Source organism: Zonotrichia leucophrys, chromosome 11 (genome assembly GCF_028769735.1).
Source record: "Zonotrichia leucophrys gambelii isolate GWCS_2022_RI chromosome 11, RI_Zleu_2.0, whole genome shotgun sequence".
Lineage (NCBI taxonomy): Eukaryota > Metazoa > Chordata > Aves > Passeriformes > Passerellidae > Zonotrichia > Zonotrichia leucophrys.
In genome coordinates, this window is record NC_088181.1 from 7,804,708 (window position 1) to 7,820,466 (window position 15,759).

At 50.6% G+C, this 15,759-nt stretch overlaps 1 protein-coding gene across 1 annotated transcript in view; it reads left to right on the forward strand.

Annotated features, from left to right (window-relative positions):
- The window catches only part of VAC14 (VAC14 component of PIKFYVE complex), a 58,917-nt gene that overhangs the window by 25,773 nt on the left and 17,385 nt on the right, over positions 1 to 15,759 (forward strand). Inside the window, exons 13-14 of the mRNA XM_064723373.1 lie at positions 2,041 to 2,194; positions 12,241 to 12,373. Coding sequence (XP_064579443.1) covers positions 2,041 to 2,194; positions 12,241 to 12,373 — 287 coding nt within the window. The remainder of the gene's footprint in view (positions 1 to 2,040; positions 2,195 to 12,240; positions 12,374 to 15,759) is intronic.

A 15,759-nucleotide genomic window follows, 5' to 3' on the forward strand; every position in this document is an offset into this window, starting at 1 on the left:
CAGTGGTGCTGGTCTCTGCTGACCTGGCTACCCTGGCCAGAGCATCTTGAACCCAGGCAGGATCTCAGAGATGGGGCTCATGACACAGCTCTGAGAGGCTGGATTAAGGATCTGACCTCAAGGCATGACTTTGAAAGCTTTGGGGTGCAGCAGGGGTGTTTCTTGCCTGGCTTGGGGGCTTGGTCGTGTTTCCTCAAGCTGTCAGAGTTGCTGGTAAAAACGCAGCTGGATGATGTGGCTGGGTGGGGGCACCAGGGCAGCAGTGAGTGCAGCAGGAAGGCAGTCATGAGTGGCCAGGTCATGCTGTACATCAGCTACACAGTGCCTCAGCTCCTGGTTGTGTTGGGTTTGGCAAAATGCACCACATGAATGAGAATCCTGGCTCTTGCCTGACTGCCAGCCCTCATAGCCAAGCCCTGAGTCCCTTTGCCAGTTTCAGCCAACATGATTTGGAAGCCTTTATGGGTGTTATTTCCCCATTGTGAGAGCCTGAGAACCAAGCTGGTGCCTGTTCAAAGGCTGCAAGTTCAGCTGAGTCACATGATGAGCCACTAGAGAACCTACACAGGGCTTCAGGAGAGCTGGCGTCCTGGGCTCTGCTCAGGGACATCCTCCACTCAAAACTAAACACAGCCAGCATCTCTGTCTGAGCCACAGGTGCTTGAAATCCTGCAGGGAGGGAGAACCAAGGTCTGCCCTCTGCCAGGGACCACAGACTCCTCTCCCTGGAAGAGGATGAAGGCTGGTGATGGCAGGGTCCTCCCACGCTGGCAGTGAGCTCCCAGCCTTGACAGCATCACAGAGGTGCTGTATTCTTCAGGGACAGCAGTACAAGTTGTTGTCTTTTTTTTTTTTTTTCCCTGCCTTTGGGAGCTGTGAGTTGAGACTTAATCATGTTTATAGGCACAGGGTCTTCCCAAGCGTGCTGGAGCCTTGTGGTGCTTGTGGCAGGCTGCTTCCTCACCACTGCCTCTATACCATACACAGCCTCTACACCACACTGCCTGCTCTGAGGCTGCTGGGGGCTTGAAAATCAGCCTTAGTTACAAAAAAAAAGCTCCAAAAATGCACTCAGCTTAAGATATCTGTGCAAAAGAAAAACCGAGGAGCTCCTCTTTCTGATTTTAAGGGGTTGTATTTTCCAGCATGATAAAAAAAAAAAACAACCAATTATGGCTTTTTGTTTTCCCAAGGGTAGGGGTTTTCTATGTTATCTCAGAAACTAAAACTCCTATATAGCTGCAGCTCTTCAGAAAGATGCATTGTGAGAGCAGAGGGAAAGCCTGGGATACTGTGCTGGTGGGCAAAGGGTGGTTGGAATGTGCTGTGCCAGATGTTGAGGAGTAAACGTGGCAGTTGACCCTTTTTGGCAGCCTTTTTGCTCTGCACAGCCCTGCTGCACTTAGAGCATCAGGGACAGCTCATGAAACATCTCAACCCAAGGACATTTGAATGAAGGGGGACCCAAAATAGCCTGAGACATGAGAAGGGTTGGGGATGGAAAAAAAAACCCACCCAGTAATAACTTCTCCAGAAGTGCTATATATAGACTGATTTGGTGACTTCTGGAAAGAAAGAGCTATGAAATCTGAATGGCAGCTCTGGCTTGACATCCTGAGCTGAGCCTTCCCTGGGATGCTGCCTTGCGGAGGGGAGCTGGCTGGTATGTGCCCCCAGAACATCCCTGTGCTCTTCCTGGAATTGTCCTAAATCTGAGGGTATGAAAGGAACACAAATCCCAGATTTCCACAAAGTGGGACAAGGGGAAAGCAAGCCCATTCCTGATTGTGTAAATTTGGTTTGATTTCATATTCTTCCTTGGGACTCTCAGAGCAGAAACTGGGGTTTTTTTTCTCTTTTGTCTTTCCTTCCCCATCCCCTCTGCAAACATTTGAAATTTCCACTTGGAATTTTGTAGGTAGCCCTCTTTTACTGTACCTTTCTCAGTGTGCTGGGATTTGGTGTTTGCTTCCCACCTCACCCTCTCTGTGTGTGGATTTAGAAAGGAAAGCTCACCCTGCACCATCCCTCTCTCCACAGGTTATCCTGAAGGACCTGGAGCTGCTGGCTGAGATTGCTTCGTCCCCAGCAGGACAGACAGAGGAGGGGCACGGTCCCCCCGATGGCTCCGACGTGCGACCTGGCCCCGTGGAGCTGCATGTCCCAGCCAGGCCTGGCCAGCTGAGCTCCTCCAGTGAGTGCCCCTGTGCCACAGCTCCGTGCCTCCCTGCTCCTGGGCTCTCCCCATCTTCCATGGCACCAGTCAGGTTTGCTCAGGCAAAAGGAGAAGCTTATTTTACAGTAATAAATCAATGTCTTCATCCCCGCCCAGCATAGTTTGGGAATCGAGTCTGCCATGGCACAGACCAGGGTGCTGCTTTTATTTTTGCTTCTTTTTCCCCTAGTTTGTGTTTTGGGGATTTAGGGCTCAGTTTAGCAGCAGGATGCCCCAGAGGCCAGTGTGGAGAGATGTCATTGTTGTCCTGTTTTTTATGGGACCTTGGGCTCCAGCCTCTTTTCTCCTTGTAAAAGCCCTCAGAGCCCTAGAATCAGTGCAGGATGAGATGCTGGCTGCAATCCCAGATCTCCAAAACATCCATAGATCTGCAGAGGGATCCCTGTGCCAGGCTGCCCACATTGGCTATGAACTGTTATGTTGCTCTGAGTGCCTGGCAAAACCTCAGGAGAGAGATGAAGAGGGACGATCCTATTTTCTGGGGACTTGAGAGATTAAAAAAAAAATAACCTTTCATTAATTATCCTGCACACAGGGAAATTTTTTTCACCTTCCCTTGTCTGTGGTTCATGCTTTACAGTTGCTTGGCTTCTCCTTCTCCTCCTCTGCTGCTATTTAAGGGCCTCCCTGTTGTACTCCCCAGGCCAGGTCGTCCCAGCCAAAAGCACGTTTCATGTGAGCTTTGGATTGCAACCCGAGCTCTGAGCCAAGGCTGCCTCTCCCTGCAGAGGATGCAGCCACAGGGCCTTGCAAAATCACCACCAGAGTGAGAGGCTTTGCTTTCCCATCCCCAGGCTTTTTTTTCTCTGAACATCCTGGATCACTCACCCCTCCTTGGTCTTATAAATCACTGCACCAGCAACCAGCTCGGGTCTTTGGCTGTTCAGGGTGGGATTTTTTTTTTGTGGATCTACCTGTTTCCTGCTGGCAGCTTTATCTCTGCAATGGAGAGGTGAGGGCTGCAGAGCTGGTGACCTCCCTGAGCTTTCTGCAAGTCCCATCCATCCTCCCTCTGTCAGAAGTGAGCCTGCCTGGGTGGAGCAGCTCCTGCAGCGCTGGCCAAGCAGCTGAGGAGCTGCAGTTCAGCTCGCACTGATGGTTGTCTGAGGTTTCCTTCCTTCTGGATGATCTAAAAATAGCAGGCTGGATGGCGTGGATCCTAACGGCTGCCGTGGCCCCTGTTAGCTATCTGGAAGAGTAGCTTGGCTTCACTTACTCAAGTGTAACCTTTACAAAGAGTCTGGCTCTCCCCTCCTGGAGTAGATCTGCTGCAGCCAGAGCTCCCGTTGCCCCAGGGTGGGACACCTTGCCCCCACACAGGTCCTGCTGGGCTCTGGCTTCCTCACCTATTTTCCTGTTCCCTATAATGCACCAGAAAATTGTTCCTTAAGAATTTATTTGGAGCTGAGCTTTGCAGGGTCATTGGCTTTTAACCAAAGGCAGATGTTTTTGGGGAGGGGGAAAAGGAGCTGGTTCATTGGCCTTGGGCATTTATCATGGCCCCAGTCCCGTCTGGCTTTGACCACCCAAGGATGAGACCGGATGGGCTGCTGGGGAGTTCCCCCAGGGAAATTGAGGGTCAGAGCTGGGCCAGGACCTTCCTGGATTATGCCTGGAAAACCAGAGGCTCCTGAAAAATACTCCTTTTGCCAGAGGATTGCTTGAAGGGAGAACTTTTTGGAGCAGGACAGTGGCCAGTGGAAATCCCCATGTCTGAGCATGGTCCTGGAGGGTGAGAGCAAGTGAGCCAAAACTCTGCCATTCCCAGGCAAAAATCATGAAGTGCTGGCAACAGAGAGAGGGTGTACCCCTTTCTGGAGTCACTGGTTTTGTACTGGGATATATGGGATTGTTCCCTGCTGTGGTTCAGACAGTGCTGTATTGGCAGTAGGATGGATGCTGTTTCCTCATTAGAGTGGGGGCTGCAGGGTCCTACCACTTCTCCCCAGGGTTAAATCTCTCCATTCCCTTCATTCACTTCAGACTGAATTCTCATTGAAGTGGGAGGAGAGCTGCTGAGCTATCCCAGCCCAAATCCTCTGCTATCCCAGAGGCCCTTCCAAATGTGCAGTTGGTGGCTTTGCAGGTAAACAAGCAGGGTCACCCTTTGAAATCCTTGAGCTCGTGGCAGATTTCCTGCTGTGCTCTCTGTCCTGGTGCTCCAGGCTTTGCTAGCCAAGCAGTAAGGGCAGGAGTGGAGGTGGAAGGGGCCAGTGCCCCCACGGTCTTCCCCGCATTTCCTCTCTCTCCCTTTCTTCCCTCGGGATGTGTTTATGCAGTTGTTTCCCTGCCATTGAGTTTGGTTTCCTTCAGATGCTGGTTGATTAGTCAGGAAAGCCGTGTCCCACTTCCGCAGCCCGTTCCCAGCTCCAGTTTTTATTTAGCCGCTTTGTTCTCCGGTTACGTAAGGTCAGCTGCCCTCGACGCCTTCTCCAAGCACAATGAACTGGGGCCAGCTCAGCTCAGCACTGCTGGGGAGACCCAGCACTCCTCCTGACCTGCTCCAGCTGCCCTGGGAGAGGGTGGCTGGTTTGGCCTCCAGGAGTGTCACCCTGGTACCTTCTGCCCACTTTTCCAGGGACAAGGGCTGCAGGGCTGTGCCCAAGAGCTTCCCAGTTTTTGGAGTGATTGTGCAAATGCCAGTCTGGTCAGTACAATGGGAATCCAGTGCCTGCTTTGCTTTGGGAGTGTCTTTTCCAACCATGGAAAGTTGAGACAAGTAGCAGATGACCTGAGAGTGATTGTCACCGAGGTGAGCAGGTCAAGGAAGGTGATTCTGTGCCTTTACTCCACTCTGGTGAGACCCCATCTGGAAGACTGCAACCACATTGGGGGCCCTCAGCACAGGAAGGACAAGGAGCTGTCATAGCAAGCCCAGAGGAGATCACAGAGATAATCAGAGGCTGGAGCACCTCTGCTGAGGAGACAGACTGGGAGTTGAGGTTGTTCAGCCTGGAGAAAGTTCCAGGGAGACCTTAGAGCCTCTTCCAATGCCTGAAAGGGCTCCAGAAAAACTGGACAGGGACTTTGGATAAGGCATGGAGTGACAAGACATGGGGGAATGGCTTCGAGCTGAGAGAGAGTAATTTTAGATTAAGTATTAGGAGGAAAATCTTCACTGTGAGGATGGTAAAGCACTGGAAGAGATTGCCCAGAGATGTGAAGTGCCATCCCTGGAAGTGTTCAAGGCAAGATTGGATGGGGCTCTGAGCAGCCTGGTCTAGTGGGAGGGGTCCCTGCCCATGGCAAGGGGGTTGGACTAAATGGCCTTTAAATGTCCCTTCCAACCCAAACCATTCCATGATACCGTAGGTGGAAGCCCTCCAGCCTCATCTACAGTTCTGCTCTGCACAAGAGACAAAAGCTCATTCCAAAAGGATGCCAGACCAGCTGCTGCCTTGCACAGGGTAACTCTTGCACACATCTCTTCCTTCCTTTCTGCACAGCTTTGTAAGGTGAAACAGTTACAGCCCTTTGTTTCCTCTCCAGCTTGGTCCGGTCTCTCCTGCCTGGCTTCCTGCCGGAGGTGGTGGGGACAGTGCTGCACCCTCTGAGCACCTCACACTATAGGATGTTTGCTGGGAGTCTGATTCCTTATGTGGAGTCACTAATGTGCCTGAGGTCACTGGTTTCCCCTGGCAGACCATGGATATCCCATACAGTCAGTGGGTTACTCTGGAGGAGACTTCTAGAAGTCCCTTAGAAATGTAGTCTCTTGAGTTTAGTCCTGCTGTATCTCCCCTGGAGAACATGCAGCATTCCGGAGTGGAGATATTCTCTGTTAGGAGTTTGCTTTTGACACATCTTTGGGAGGATTTTATTCTCAGTGAGCTGAACCACTCCATTTTTGTTGTCTATTGCTTCAATGGTGTTGTTGTAGGTCTGCAGAGGTGGCAGCGTATGACAAGGTCCCACCTCCAGACAGTCTGTAAAATGTTAGGCTAGCCTCTGCAAGAATCAGGTGAGAGTCTGCAGTGTGCAGGAGGTCCATGAAACGTAGAAAAGAGAAGGTGACTTCTTGTCAGATGGCTCAGATCTGCTAAACTGCTATTTCCAGTGTCAGAGAAAGAAAAAAGTGAAACCCTTCCTTACTCATCCTCCCCACAAAAGGCAGTGAGGCAGATGACATCACACCATTAACCACTTGCTCTTGAAGGAGCCAGTTTCCAGCAGCTTTTGTAGAATCAGGAGTGTGACAGCAGGGAGCAGAGGAGCCAAGCAGGCAGGAGAAAAGAAGGCTGTCCTGAGTGCTCCAAATTCAGCAGTCTGGCTTCTGATGTTTGGTGTCTGTGGCATCTCTTTTCCTACTGGCATGAAGCTGTTCAGGAGTGTTGATTGTCAGAAACACTCTTGTGCTTCTTGAGGAGGAGAGGAATTTGAAAGAAGGGCTGATCTGTTTGTTTTCTTGGATGCAGTGTAATAGAGGAGCTGGGATGCCTTGGAAAGCCCCAGGAGAGACCATCCAGATGTAGTGTTAACTCGCCTGGCGTGCCTCCAGGTATCCATCCCTCCTGAGATGGTCACAGCACACAGCCAGCCAGAAAGCCTGGGGATTCCCAAATAACAGCTGGGATTACTGATTTGTAGTGGTGGACAAAGGAGAAGTTGATGGTGTAGATAAATCAGTCATAGCCAAGCCTTCTTTGGAGTTACTTTGCTGGGCTGCCTCAGTTTCCCAAAGATGTTATGAGGAATTTGTAGGGTGAGGTGAGGAATGAGGTGAAAAACAAAATAGCAAAATGAGTATTGGTAGGAAAAGGGCCTGGCAAACCCGATTGCTGCTCATGTCTTCAGGTTGTGTTCTGTATACTTTACCTTTCCATGCAGGAGCTTCAGCCCACTGTAAGCTCACCTTGAAACTTATCCATTCCTGGTTTGCATCTCTGCTGGGTACTTTGTGCTCCTGAGCAATGGCTGAGCTATACCCTTGCTGCATTTTTGCTTATTGATTTACCTTAGCAAAGAAAAATGGGGCCATAGTGAACTGCTAACCTTACTGGGAAAACCATCAGGATTATCATTGCCTGCTGCCTTCCTCCAAGGCAGCCATGAGCACAGACCCTGCATAAGGTGGGGGAGAGCAAGGAGCAGCAAAAGCCTCATTTGGCATCAATATATGTACCCCAACCATTTTGGGACCCTCTTTTTGTCGAGATGTTGAAGTCAGGAATTACAAACCCATGGCTCTTTAGCCAGGTAGATAGGGGAGAAATATCATGTGTGTCCAAGCAAAACCAGGCTGAGCACAGCCCCTGGCTGTACAATCCAGATTTTTGGTGGGTTTGTTTCGTCAGCAGCATCCTGTGCTCTGGAAAGGGGAGAGTGGAGGTTTTCCAGAGCCCAGCTGAGCTGCCGACATGTTCACATCTGTTTCCAGCTACGCCCTGCGCCGGCTTTCTGAGAGGAGGAGGGGAGGATTTGCCTTTTTTACGGCTCTATTTTTATCTTGCTCCGCGAGGCTTCGCCACTCCGTGTTTGCAAAAGCTAAAATTCAAAACATCCTGGGGAAGGCTGCCGGGGGGAGACGCTGCACAGATTCCCACGTCGCTGCCCGGGGTTTCGCCCAGCACCATCTGGCAGTGCTGACTCCCACGCCGCTGGCACTCGGGCCGGCTCAGGGCTCACGGACCAGCTCCGGCTGCCGCCGCGTTTATCCCTGGTGCTCCCAGAAGAGCTGGGGGAGATCATTCTCTGGGCTGAGCTGGAAACATGATGCCTTGGGGAAAGCGCTCGGGTGGGAAGGATGCTTGGCCTCGCCAACTCTTAGCTTACCCTGCCTATATCCGAGCTGAAATTGCTTCAATTAGAGATTGCGGTAAATCATTTTAGCTAAACCACCGCAAATACCCTTGTGGATACTCTTTAACCAGCTTACCCAGCTTTAGCTTGCTTCGGAAAGGAATCAATTCTGCTCCAATCTTATTTCAATTTGGTTTCAATGGAGTTAAGCAAGTCCACACCGGTTTTAATTAAGACTAGTTTGAAACCAATTATAGTAAATTAATAGAAGTTATGTTTTATGCCAGGGTGAAGTTCAGAACTTTGTGGCTGAGATAGGAAAATCCGAGTTAGTTTCAGAGTCTGCCAGGCTCACCCGGAGCAATGTGGGGACACTTTGGATACTGTAGGTCTCGACACAGCTCAGCCCATCAAGCAGCCAGACAGCCTGAATGTTCCAGGGTGATGTACAATATATATTTATAAGGGCCTTAATATAGATCCCTAATTGCCTGTCTCGGTTGATTTATAGTGTGGCCACGCAGGCGATGGGAACAGCGTGAGCTGCTGGTGAGCGCTCAGGGATGCACTGGGGGTTTGCAGACATTCGCTGTGCTCCGCTCAAGCTGGCACTCATGGCTGGGGGAACAGATGTTGGTATTGACTTAGATGATCCAAGAAGCCTGCTTGTGTCCCTGGCTCTACCCCAGTCTGTGAAGGGAATCTGGGGAAAGGATTTGTTAGCCTGGTATGCTGGGACGCAGAAGGTTGCTGTAGCCATTGATAGGACAAGGGATAATGGCGTGAATCTGACAGAATATGTTTAGTTTAGCTATTAGAAAGAAGTTCTTCATTGTGAGGGTGATGAGTTACTGGCACAGGTTGTCAAGAGAACATGTGGCTGCCCCATCCCTGTGAGTGTTCAAGGCCAGATTGGATGGAGCTCTGAGCAACCTGGTCTAGTGGAAGGTGTCCCTGCCCATTGCAGAGGGATTTGAACTAGATGAGTTTTAAGATCCCTTCTGTGATTCAATTATAAGGACCCAGGCTCATGTGGACTCACTGCGGCCATATAGCTGCAATTCCCACATGCCTTTTGTCATGTTTCACTGCTCTGATGTTCCTCTGAGCCCAAAATTCCCATTTGTTCCTATTCTTGTGGATGTCTGGACTGAGTTTCATCATTGCTCTAAGCATGGATCTTTCTTCTTCCAGCTCCCTCCTCCACGCCAGATTAAAAAAAAAAGCAGAGCTGTGACGTGCCACCAGCCCCAGCTACGTTAACAGCAGATCTGGCAGGTTACGGATCTGCAAAGTCTTTTGCTTCAGGGAAAGGGGGAGAGGTGCAAGCTTCAATTAATTATGCCACAGTTTTCTTAACACTTCTTCCTGCTTGTCTCTCGTGCTTCAGAGAAAACACTTGACAAGCTGCTCCTACAGTTCTGTCGGGCTGGGAATGCCACTGTGCTGAGCTGTAACCCTCAGGGCAGCGAGCTGAGCTCTGGGCTACGCCAGGCAGGGTTACACCATGGCACACAAGGTGCCAGCCACTTCCTAGACATCCTGTAAACAGAGCAAACGGGAAGTTTGGAGGATTGGGAGGCTTTGGAAAAGAACTGCTTTGCCTGCTTGGAAGAAGTATTGCCTGTTTAAGCTCCATCTGAGGTTTGGTTGAGCCTTTTACAGCCTGGCAGACTCTGACACCCTGGTTTCTCACTCCCAGCATTAGCCCTAAGAGAGCACTGGCAAGGCTGCTCTGGCATGGTGTGTCACAGTGGAAACTTTCTTTAGGAACATGCAGGCATAGCTCCTGTGCATGGGCAAAGGATGGAGAAATGATCCCTCTGGAGTTCAGTCTCAGTGCTCCCAGAGGCAAAGGATGGTGAAAAGGCTCCCTGGAATAGGCATACTCACATGCTTTCTTCTAGGAAAAACAGGGCACAGACTTGTTTTCACAATCTCTGTATCCCAGTCCTTCCTTGCATGCAGGCTGGGCAGAAGGGTCCAAGGTTCAGGAACCAGTTGATGGAAGACAACAGCAGTACTGAAGGTCCTGCAGACTAGCTGGGATCTCGTCCCCAAGGCAGTTCTGACTTTTGGATACTCAGCTGAGCAGTTCTGACTTTTGGATACTCAGACTCCAGCAGGTCATTCCCAGTCTCCAGCTGGAGATGCAGGAGATGCTGCACCACTTCAGAGCACATATCTGAAGGTGCTTGTGGCTGGTCTGTCTTACAGCCACACAGCTCCATACAGCTTTGTCCTGTGCACAGCAGAAGTGCTGGTCCTGTCATGGAGGAGAAAAATTGCTGCCTCCTCCTGTTTTTCCTTTGGGATGTGTTTTAGGATGTGTAATGTTTGGCTGGAAGACGTGCAAGATGACAATGAGCTGAAAGTTGGCTTTGCTTTGTGGAGGGAACACTGTGCCATTGATGCTGCTGTGGGGCTCAGAGAGACTATTTTTGGGGTCTTGAGAAAAGAGAAACTCCAAGATGAGACCTTCCCCAGACAAGCTACAGCACTGGAGCATTGTTAGCTGGTGGCAATGAAGGTGGGATGTCCTACTTGCTGCTAGCTCGTGTTGCAGCACAACCAGGTTTGGATGTCTCAGAGTTGCTGAGAAAATGGACAAAAATGCCACTTTGCAGCTTTGAAAGACAGTTTCTGCCTGGTGTTCACCTGCCTTCCCAGGCTGTGCTGGGATGTTTCAGGCTGAGCTGCAGCAGGCACAGTGGGAAGGCAGATCTGCCCCATGTCACCTCCAGACCGTGTCTCTGCTCCCTTTAGAGCAGTGCTGAGCAGCTGTAGTGACGACACGTGGGGCATGGCTGCATTTTCACACTGGGTGCTCCCTGCCTTGGAACAAACACACCTTTGTTTTGGAGCACATTGGCTCGGCTGGATCCCTTTTTTTTTTTCTTTTGCCCAGATCATCTTCCCTGCAGCTGAGGGGAAACATGATGCGATGGTGAACACTTGTGCTCAGGGAGCTGCCTGCTTCAAAGCCTGGTTTGGGGTTACAGATATACCAAGGGGTGGGTGAACACACAGCTCCAGCGGGAAGGGGACACCAGGTTCTGGTCAGGATGACCTTGTATTTAATTTTCCTTTTTTTTGGCTCTGTATGTTCTCTTAGATGTTAAATCCAAACCTGGGGAAGCTGCCCTGCGTGTATCTCCTGTGTATCATTGGGAGAGGCAGGATAGAAAACAGACCAGCAGCTTTTCCATCAGCTTTCCTGGGCTTTGGCAGCTTAATTACATCTTTAATTGGCTGCTCTGTGCTCCGCTGAGTGTCCATGGAAGCAGACAACATCCATAAATCAAACTGCTCAGGTTTCCTTTGGTTATCTGATGGAAATAGTGTGTGGAGAGCAGCCTTGGGGTGCTCGTGTGTGCTGGCTTCCCTCCTTACCACAGTTAGATGTGGCCTTTCTGAAGCAAAAATTAAGGAAGAGAGCTCCCCTTTTTGCAGAGTCGCCTTTGAAACGCTCTCTCCAAACATTTGCTTTGAGCGCTGTCCTGCTAAATAAACCATCTCCCCTGGGGTTTCACTGTGGGAAAAGCAATCTTTACCTGCCAGCTCCCTGCTCTTTTGTTTGGAGGGGATATTTCCCTGAGCTGGCAGCTGCCCCTTTCCCTGCCAAGAGTCTCAGGCCAGGAGAATCCCTAAGCCTGGAGCTCTGCTGTGGTTGGACCAGTACTTTATGGTAGCCCTGGGGCACATTGTATATGACACTTGTACCAAGTGGCTCCTACTCAGGGAAAATGACATCACCGAGTGTAAACCAGTGTGTGTGCCATGGCTCAGGGCTGAATGTGTGTGTCTGCCACTGCATGCACACTGGGCTCGGGGCATCTGTGCCTTATGGGGTTGGATTGCAGGCTCTTCAACTCACCAGCAATCTGGTGGTTTTGGGATGAGTGTACCTGCCATATCTGAGGAGATGAGATTGGCTCAATTTAGAGCCTCAGGCACTCCTTCTAGCAGCTACTGAAGCTGAAGAGCTCTGAGATGAACTCCCAAAATTCCCATTTTAACCCCAGGTGCTGCTTCCAGTGTTGTGACCACCATAAGATGCTTTCCCTTGGGCTGGAGAGAGCTAGGAAAGGGCTGGCTCTGCTTGAACCAACCAGATGTGGTTATCTGAGGCTTGAAAATCTTTGCATGCCCCTGCCCTTGTCATCTCAGTGCTGTGACCATGTGACCAAGGGTGTCTGCTCTCTCATAAGGCTTTGGCAGCAAGGCCCTGGCAGCTCTAATTTGCTCTCCCCTTGCCTCCCCAGGTACAAAAGGCCTGGAGTGTTCACCCTCCACCCCCACCATGAACTCCTACTTCTACAAGTTCATGATCAACCTGCTCAAGCGCTTCAGCAGCGAACGGAAACTCCTGGAAGCCAGAGGAGCCTTCATCATCAGGTCAGAGCACCCCACCAGCCTCACTGAAGCCCCTGAGCACTCCTGGGACGGGTGGGACGGGGATGGCAGAGTCAGGCAGCCCAAGTGCTACATCCATTCAGAGTCAAAACCATTTCCTCAAGCTTCCCTCTTACTCCAACAAACGGTTTTGGAGCAAACGGGATTTGCCTTTCACATGTCAAGGCACCATATTTCTCTCTCCCATCCCCGGAGGCAAAGTGGCTCCTTATTAAACAATGTTGTCAGAGCCTGTTTCGTTAAGAAGCAACTAGACCAGCCAGAGCAGGAGACAGGCTGCACTCAGAGTGCCAAGCTGAGTGAATCCCTCCAGCCAGCTTGGCAAGATGCTCACCCATCCAAAGCCATGTGTTTCAATGCACAGAGTTGGGAGATTTTGCTTCAGCTTTTTAAGGAGAGGCAGAGGCTGGAGAGCCAAATGTTGTGAAGGCTGGAATGCCAAGTGTCGTGGCAGCTGGCAGGCAGTCATCTTTATTGCAATAAAATCTGGGGCAAGGGATAGCCATTCCTCAGCTCACTGGGAAATAACAGGGTTAATGGTCGAGGCGAGGTGGAGAAATCAGTGAGGAGGTTGGTGGAATCAGCTGGCAGGACCCTGGGTTTTCCTCCCTTGCTTTCAGGGATGTGGCATCAAAATGAACAGGGGGAGAGCATGAGATAAAAGGCATGCTTCTGTGAGAGAAGAAAATCACCTCTCCAAAGGCACAGAGGTGTGCCAGGTACTGATGAAGAGGTCCCCTCACTGCAGTGGGAAAATACAGCATGCAGGGTTCCCAAAATTTGCTAAGCTGAGCTGGGTGTGGAGTTGTATCTGCTTGGGCAGCAATTTTTGGCCTAAGTCCAGATTCATCCCAGAGAAAATATCCCACTCAGAGTGTCCACTCTCCTCTCACCAGTCAGCACAGCCCCTAGGACAAGCCACCTTGGCAAGGAAGTGACCTCGTGCTGTGTTAGGGAAGCAGGCTGACCAGAGTGACAGTGAGCCTGGGCAGGGTCCCATTTAAAAGCTCTCCTGTACCCTGGCCACCTCCAGCTTTTTCCCTCCAGCTCTGGCAGGAGGAGCCTTGGCTGGCAGGCCCAGCTTTCCCAGCAGCCAGCCAGAGGTGTGGTGGGACTGGCTCACAGCAGCTCAGCAAGCTGAGGCTTTTTGCAGTGACTCATGCCCCAAAAAATCTGGTAAAGCAAAAAAAAAAAAAAAAATTAAAAAATAGATGACTCTGTCCTTTGTCAAGTCACGTTGTTGCTCATATGGGGTAGATGCAGGACTGGAGCCAAAGTGGTGGTTCTGGGAGGGTGAGCCATGCCCTCAGGTAACAGTGATTAACGCTGAAACCTACGGATGGCAGGTAAAAGACTGGTGTAAACTAACATCTCTGCTGCTTCCAGAAAGAGCAAGATGAAAATAGAGGAGAAAAACTTTTACAGGACTCACTGGCAAAGATTGATCTCTTGCTGGAGAGGCTCAGTGAATGTGGGAGCCTCATGGAGCTATTTTTAGCCACTTTTCAAATTGAAGCCGTATGCGCGTTCCCACGTTACATCCCTCCCCTGTCCACAAGCCAGCTCAGCTGTTTTGCACAGCAGGGTGGGAAGCCAGCCTCATGTTTGACTTAAGAGATGCTGGTGATGTTTCATCCTGAGCTGGAGAGTGCAGGGGGGATATTTGAGAGACTGGGACAGCATCTGCTGAAGTGTGGTCTGGGACCACTGCTGCCTCTTTCCCAGGCTGGCCTGGGAACACTGGAACAGGGAAGGAAAATAGACCTGTTACGTTTAGGCAATGATTTCCAGCTGAAGGATTAGTGTTCACAGGAAAGGGAAATGGAGGACAGGGGTTTTATTCAAGCACAGCACAGCAGTTTTCCCTGTCACGTTGCTGGTGGGCAAATTCAAAGGTCCATGAGGTCACATAGGGGATCTGCGATTAAAGGCAGTTTATTTCTAATCCAACTCAAGTTTGTTCATGCTTGGTTTCTGACTCTGAAAGGACTTTAGACACTCTCCTGATATGTCCTCAGAGTCCTAGAGACAGAGGTTATAGTACATTGCATGCTTGAGGATAGGAGTGGGGTTTGACCACTGATCTCTGCAGGAGGTGGGGACGTCTCTTGCTCTGTACGGACCTGTGGTCTCCAAGACGGGTAGAGCTGCTCCAGAGCCTGCCTGATGCTGGGAGATGGGTGAAAGAAGTACCTGCAGCCCTCACTGGCACCCTGGCTCAGGCAGAGGTAGGGGCTGTGATGGGTGGTCTTACCATCAGTAACCCCAGTCCCAAGGTAGGTATCTCGAGATGCTTTGCCAGAGAAGACAGAGTGGAGCTAAATGGAAACACAAACTTCCTTCAAAATAACAGGGAAACAGCTCCAAAAACTTCTATCATTCATAAAGAAGTATCCAGGGAATTTTTTCTCTTTTGCCTGTGACTCCCAAGCTGGGGATAACCCAACACTGGCATGTGGTCCCTCTGCCAGCGCTGTTTGTGCATCAAAGAGATGGATCAGTCTGCTGCCTTCCCAAGTGGGGTCCAATGCCCATCAAACAATGGTGTGATGCCTCATCTGTGCCAAGGGCTTTAGGATTAGGATCCCCTCAACCCAAGCAGACCTCACAGAGAGAAAGCTCCTGTGGCTGTGGTGGAGCTCACATGCCCAACTGAGCCCCAGCAGGAGAAGTTGGACTTGATGGTCCTTATGGGTCCCATTCAACTCCCTGTCATCTATGATCTGTGAGAAAGGAAGAGCAGCATCCAGAAGAAGGCTCTTCAAAGCTGCTTGGATGCCTCATGAATGTCTGGGCAAAGGATTTGCTGAGGGGATTGCACTGGTACAAGTCCCATAGAATCTCATGCTGTCCCACCCCTCTCCCCTGGAGAAAGGAGGGAAACCTGCTCCCGTGATCTCTTCCAAATATTTTTTTTTTTATTTGGCATCAGTTTTGTGCATTGCACCTGACAGGGTTCCTTTGCAGGTCCCTTATCTCTTACTGTCACTTGTGACCTTTTTTAGGCTGGAAACCAGTAAAATTAATCTGCCTTAAAAATTAAGAATACCAAGTGCTGCCTTCTCCTCTCAATCCAGGCATGTTTGCACTCAAACATTGCTCCTGAAGTGTTGTCAGAGGCAGGAGCATCAGTTACCTCCCACCTTGATAAGCACATCTGAGGCCTTCCACCCTTCTCACTAATTGCCCTGGCTGGCACGTGGCCGTCCTGGATTCACCAGAGCCCTTAAGCAAGAAGCAAATATTCCCATTCAGCTGCTGACCTCTTGGAGCAGCAGAAAAATGCAGAGGAGCTTCCAAAGCATCACATGGCTCCCTGGAGCAGCAGGCTGTCCTCCAGGCAGGAGCCCTGGGCAGGGAAAGCTGCT